The 6,161-nt window shown below is 37.5% G+C and overlaps 1 protein-coding gene across 1 annotated transcript in view; it reads left to right on the top strand.

Moving 5' to 3' along the window:
* The window catches only part of lama2 (laminin, alpha 2), a 175,788-nt gene that overhangs the window by 111,835 nt on the left and 57,792 nt on the right, over positions 1-6,161 (top strand). Inside the window, exons 28-30 of the mRNA XM_034900777.1 lie at positions 773-904; positions 2,132-2,236; positions 4,377-4,520. Of these exons, the coding sequence (XP_034756668.1) occupies positions 773-904; positions 2,132-2,236; positions 4,377-4,520 (381 nt within the window). The remainder of the gene's footprint in view (positions 1-772; positions 905-2,131; positions 2,237-4,376; positions 4,521-6,161) is intronic.

The following is a 6,161-nucleotide window of genomic DNA, read 5'->3' as shown; positions in this document are numbered from 1 at the left end:
AGAATACACTGTGACGCTACAACTGATGGAAATATATTTGTTAACTAAATATTCACAAAATAAATCTCATCTTACATTATCATGGTGCGTGTTTACACAGCCTTCTCTCTGTATTCCCTCGTCTTTTTCACCTCTTTGTTACACGACTTTGTTCAAAGTGTTTGAAATGTAATTGTTCTGCACTGAAACTATCTCTCCAAAAGGCTGCGAGGTAGCAACAGTCAACTTTTAGAAGTAGCAGTAGACTATTAGCAATTAGAGGCTGGAACATAAAAGTACAGTAAGTCTCAGTTTAACGGCAGATTGATCCAGAAGGGTACATAAGGACAACAAAGATGGAGGCAACAGAGGTAACAGTAAAAACACTGCCAAAGCAGAAAGGTACAATAAAACAACAGTGAAGTACGAGCCAAAACTGAGCAAAAATAGATAGAGTGAAACCTTTAACTTCTTTAAGATTACAAAGAGATATCAACGGATGAGATTTCACTGAAAATGACCACTCATTACCAGGGAAAGGCTCTTGCTCTGGGTAAAGAGACCTCCATTTTTTTACCTCCATAAATCTTCAAATTACACTGATTTGACAATATTGTGTTGGGTGCCTTGGAAACGCTCTACTGTAGGTTGGATGCAGGCAAATGATTGCAGTGTACTTGATGAGGAAAGATCAAGTGTCTGATGTTCTGTCTGATACATTTCATTGTTAAATATTAACTAATAAGAGCATCAGAAATAATCTCTGTCTTTGTGTCTGTGTTTGTGTATGTAGGCTTGTGGCTGCAGTGTGATCGGCTCAGTGAGCCAGCAGTGTAACATCAACACAGGCTGCTGCATGTGTCGCGACTCGTTCAGAGGAGAGAAATGCAATGAATGTCAAATTGGATACAGAGACTTTCCTCAGGTGAGTGATCTGAATGACATTAACACTGCAAATATTATTATTATTATTATTATTATTATTATTATTATTATTATTTTTATTATTATTAGGCATGCTTTTATTTTTGTATTGATATAAGAGAGGGGGCCCTGGAGAGAATCGCTGATCAATCATTGGGGACAAAGGAGACAGATTTCCGTACACGTGATAAAGCTATTGTAATGGATTTTATGAGCATAAAAAGCGTCAATAAATGGACGTGTTCACTGCCTGATTGATAGAAGCCTAATGGTGTCGTCTTACAAGTGGTTTTATTTAACTCTCATAACACCAGAGCCACACTTTCCATGTAGCTTCAGCTTGTTTTTTTTTCCACCGAGATACCTCACTAGAAATGCAAAGTTGAACAAAATGATGTAGATAACTTATACTATCAGATAATATGGTTCAACAACATATGAGAATGTAAAAACTCAGAATGGGCACCTGTTTTGCAAAACAGATTTTGAAGAAACAGCTTACCTTAAAATTACACCTTTTTTAAAGATTTTTTTGGGGCATTTTAGGCCTTTATTTTGATAGGACAGCGGAAAAAATGAAACGGAAGAGAAGAGAAAGGGGGTCAGAGTTGAACCTGGGCCCGCTGCTTTGAGGAGTAAACCTCCATATACGGGCGCCCGCTCTACCAACTGAGCTATCCAGGCGCCCACCTTAAAATTACCCTTGAGTTACCTTCTGATCTTCTTATGGTAGTCAACATTTCCTGAAATTTGGCCCTAAAAGTTTCAGTTTCAATCAAGTCTTACTGTGATGGCATACTTTAACAAGGGAATTAATACAATAACAATCAAATCATCATCATATTTGTTATTTGTGTCTTTCTGTAGCTGTGTTCAAGATAGAGAAAATGTCAATAGTTTGCCATGAATAGCTTGGCAACAGAATAAAAATACGTAGTGCTCCTATTAAAAAGTCAGTGGTCAGAGAAATTGCATGGATATTTTCTTTACACCTTTTGGAACCCAGTGGCTTCAGTCAAGTTGAAAAATAATAGTTTTTTGTCTGAACTTCAGTGATGTTTGAACTGACATGGGAGTAAGAAGATAATGGCAACATTTTCATTTTCGAATGAAGTTTAATGGTTTGGTGAAGCATAAAGCTAGGACACAGTCTAGTTGCTCCTCTCTCAACCTGTTATATTGTTGATAACAGAAGCTTGGCGTTGCCTTCCTCCACCTTTCCCCACAGTGCACCCAGTGCAAATGTAATGTTGCAGGATCGGACAGCCAGACCTGCGACCTGGAGAGAGAAGTGTGCGCCTGCGCCGATCGAACGGGAAAGTGTAGCTGCAAGGTACAGCATACAATCACAAGACTATACACACACGTTTATCTGGTCTTCCCTTATGTTGTGAATATTATTTTTCTATCAATGCACTTACAGTAGTAGTTTGAGCATAATTTACAAAGAAAAACTGAGCATGCAAAAATGTGCAGTAACTGATAAAAATGTGCCAAACACTTCACATAGAAGAAACAACACAACTTGATGATGAGCTTGGATGCTTAATAAAGCAACTTTAATAATGTTTAAAAAAACATTTAAATAAGTTTCAAATTAATCTTTGTTTCAAAGTGAGAGTCTGACCTAATGAACATTAATACAGAAATCAAAAAGTAAACAGGTTTAGTTTTAGTCAATTTAATTGAATTCAAAGGGGCTTTATTGGCATGGAAGTTTCAATAACAATTGCGTTGTAGTCTTTCTGTGCCAACACACTATGTTAATCTTCTAAAAGCTTGTTGCCTGGAAAGACTTTGTTAGAATTTTCTTTAAACAAGTGCCATTTCGAGTAGGTTGATTAAATTATTCACAGGTCTCTCTTTCAACATGCTCCCCTCTTACATGCAATTGAATAAACTGACATTACTCTTTGTTTCCAGTTAGAAAAACAAGGCAGCTGTGCTGGAAACATTTTTAAAGTTCGCAAAAGTATCCACTAAAATCAGGCCATGCAGTTGTAAAATCATATGGTACTTAACAGCTGGTTTAAATAGTCACATCACCATCTGAACACTCCACTTGCTGATTGGTCCAACGGATACGGTACATTACATACTAATTGTCAATGAATGTTTTGCCGATATACTGTCCAAATCCAAGTTTAGCCTTCTAGTGACCACTTGGATTCTGCTAAGATGCTTTGACCTTTCAGAAAGTTATCCTAATAAAGTGAATGAATGTGTGAAAAAATTAAGAAGAAAATACATATGGGGACTTATACATATGGGTTTTGAATTCTACCAGGACAAGATATACACACATATATTCTTTTCATCTATATGTGTAGAAATAGGTAAATTACACACACACACACACACACACACACACACACACACACACACACACACACACACACACACACACACACAAACAAACACACATACACACACCTAAATCAGGGCCGGTAATGAGACAGATCATGTCATCTTCACCATGAACAGGTAGAAAGTTGACTGCCTGCAGTCAAACAGTCATTCAATTTGTCACCTGTCCCTCTGTTAATCTGTTATTTCTGCTGTCTGTGATGTGTTATGCTGTCTGTCTGTCGGTCTGAACCCCTCTATGTCTGAAACCGTATCTACTGTAAGTGTGTGATGTACCTGCATTTCCTTATGGCATGTAACATGTTTACATAAAGAGGATCTACAGCAATGTGCTGTAAAACAAAAATATGGTGTTTTTTGAAAATGAAACCATGTAAACCTATTCTGGTACAACCTCAAAATACAATTATGAACCTGAAAATGAGCATAATATGGGTGCTTTAAATTAAATTGATGATCATTAGCGTCTACTAATAACATTTTGACAATGCAAATAACTTAGAGTACTAAAGTTGGCGTTTTCGGTTCCTTCCCTATACCTTCACATTCCTCTGTTGTTTTTCGAGTACTCACTAACCTGCAGGACGTTTTGACAGAACTCTACATTAATTGGGTGATGTTTGACAGCAGTGTGAGTCTTTTCTGAGCAGAGAAAGAAGGCTTAATATACAAATATACAGACCTTTACTAATCCAATTTTAGCTTATATTATTATTATTATTATTATTATTATTATTATTATTATTATTATTATTATACATTCAACTTATTTACTCTAAACAATTCAATGCAATGTGATACTGCTTGTTTCTACCCCAATGCAAACAATGAAAATGGATTTTGTTGTTTAATAACCAAAATATGACGCAGTCCAATTTACATCTGCTCTCTGACCTCAAGCAATACATAAAGAATGACATGCTTTGAAAAGTTGCAGTATGTTTCTCATAACTTGTCCATGTCCCTGCATTGTATTGTTTTCAGTTCGATTTTAGTCTCCACAACATGCTGTCCACTGAAACAGAATTCATTAAAATAATGTTAAAACGTTTATAAAGAATCATAAAAGCTTACCTCAACTTTGTCTTTGCCTGTGTTTATTTTAGGCAAATGTGAAAGGAGACAACTGTGATCGCTGTAAGCCAGACACGTTTGGCTTGTCGGTACGAAACCCACTTGGCTGCAGCAACTGTTACTGTTACGGACTGACACGATCTTGCACAGAGGCACAAGGGCTCATCAGGATGTGGGTAAGTAGAAATATAGTGTCTAAATTGTTATATTTGTTTAACGTATGTAGGTTTAATTATATGGCAGAACATGATCAACTGATTCAAAGCAACACCTTACTTGTTCGGCCACATTGGCTAATTGAACTGGATGGATCTGTCCAACCATTCATCAGTTCATTTATATTTTGAACATTTGTGCCTTTTGCAGTTGATTTTTAGAATAACAGATAACTGTTGTTCTAATTTTGGGCGGAGTTTGAAAGAGTTAATAAAGTGATAGATGTAAAATATCTTCATTCTGTCCAAAACCCTGGTGATAATATATTTAACAAGTTTAAAGAATATGTCCCGGTCTGGATCTTTCTTGCCTCTAAAGTTTTATTCCGTGGATCTACTCAGTAGTTGCCTGTAAGCTGTACCTGTTGTATTGTCTGTGCCAGCTTACTTGCTGAGATACCTCATTCGAAAGCTGGCTGCCTACAACTGACGTTTTAAGCTCTGTGTTCTTCATTTATCATTATGAATAATTAAAGGTAATGTTAATATTTGAAGGTAATAGATCTTATTTTACTTTATTTCTCCCCAGTAGCCCAATAGATCAATGATGCACACAAGTCATTTTGCAGCCTACCTGGTGATTGTTGATAGGTGCCAGGTTAATATATAGTATAAAGAAGGTGGTCTGATTTGTGCAGAGATATGTTAGGTGTGCTGAATTTGGGAATATTGACACTCTTTTATTGTGATTGTCTATTGCATAATCATAATTCAATGCTGAGTTTGTTTCAGTGAGGGCCTTGTTGATGAGGCTAGCTGCAGGTGGGAAGAAACTTAGAAATAGAAAAGAAAATACGTTTTTGAAGCGTGAGGTTTTGATCCTGATGGACCGCTGCCTCCTTCCAGAGGGGAGTGAGTCAAAAAGTTTGTGTTCAGTGGGGGAGGGATTGGCCAAAATCTTTCCTGCCAGCTTCAGCATCCTGGAGGCGTACAAGCACTGGAAATAAGGCAGATTGCATTGACATGAATGTCTGTACCAAATGCAACACCAAACCATGCAATAGTTGTTGAGACATTTCAGTCAAATAGCAAATGCCAATTTCAGGGGGGGCACTTGAGGTAAAGTCAGGAAATCAACAAATGTGACACATAGTTTGGGAGCCATGAATGCACGTACAAAAGCACGTTCCAATACATCTAGTAGCCATTGAGATATTCACTGGATAAGTGAAAACTTGCTGGGGGTGCTTGAAGAAAACATGTCCGTATTCTATATCTTCCATCCTAGCCTTGCTTATGTACACACTGGCTCCCATACATTAAAATACAAACATGAGGGGGAGCATTAAGGAGACCGTTGTGAGTCAAAAACAGAGGTAAGTGCAGCAGACACCATCAGACAGTCACCCAGCAAGTTAGCAATCGATTTTTGAGTGGCAGCCTGTTTTTAATAAAGGCCCTTCATCTCAGAAACGGTTGCCATCGCCGATAATCTGCCGTTTCCGCGTTAACCGTACAGTTTTCTGATGGAGTGCAGTGAGCGCCTTCATTTGAACGACAAACATCCACTTGATTTATTGTCGACAGAGAGAGAGGAAGGGCTGGACAGAGAGAGAGAAAGACTGACAAAAATGGAGAATTTATTGGAAAGGGAGATTTTCT

Source organism: Etheostoma cragini, chromosome 18 (assembly GCF_013103735.1).
Source record: "Etheostoma cragini isolate CJK2018 chromosome 18, CSU_Ecrag_1.0, whole genome shotgun sequence".
Lineage (NCBI taxonomy): Eukaryota > Metazoa > Chordata > Actinopteri > Perciformes > Percidae > Etheostoma > Etheostoma cragini.
This window is presented reverse-complemented; position numbering and strand designations above follow the sequence as displayed.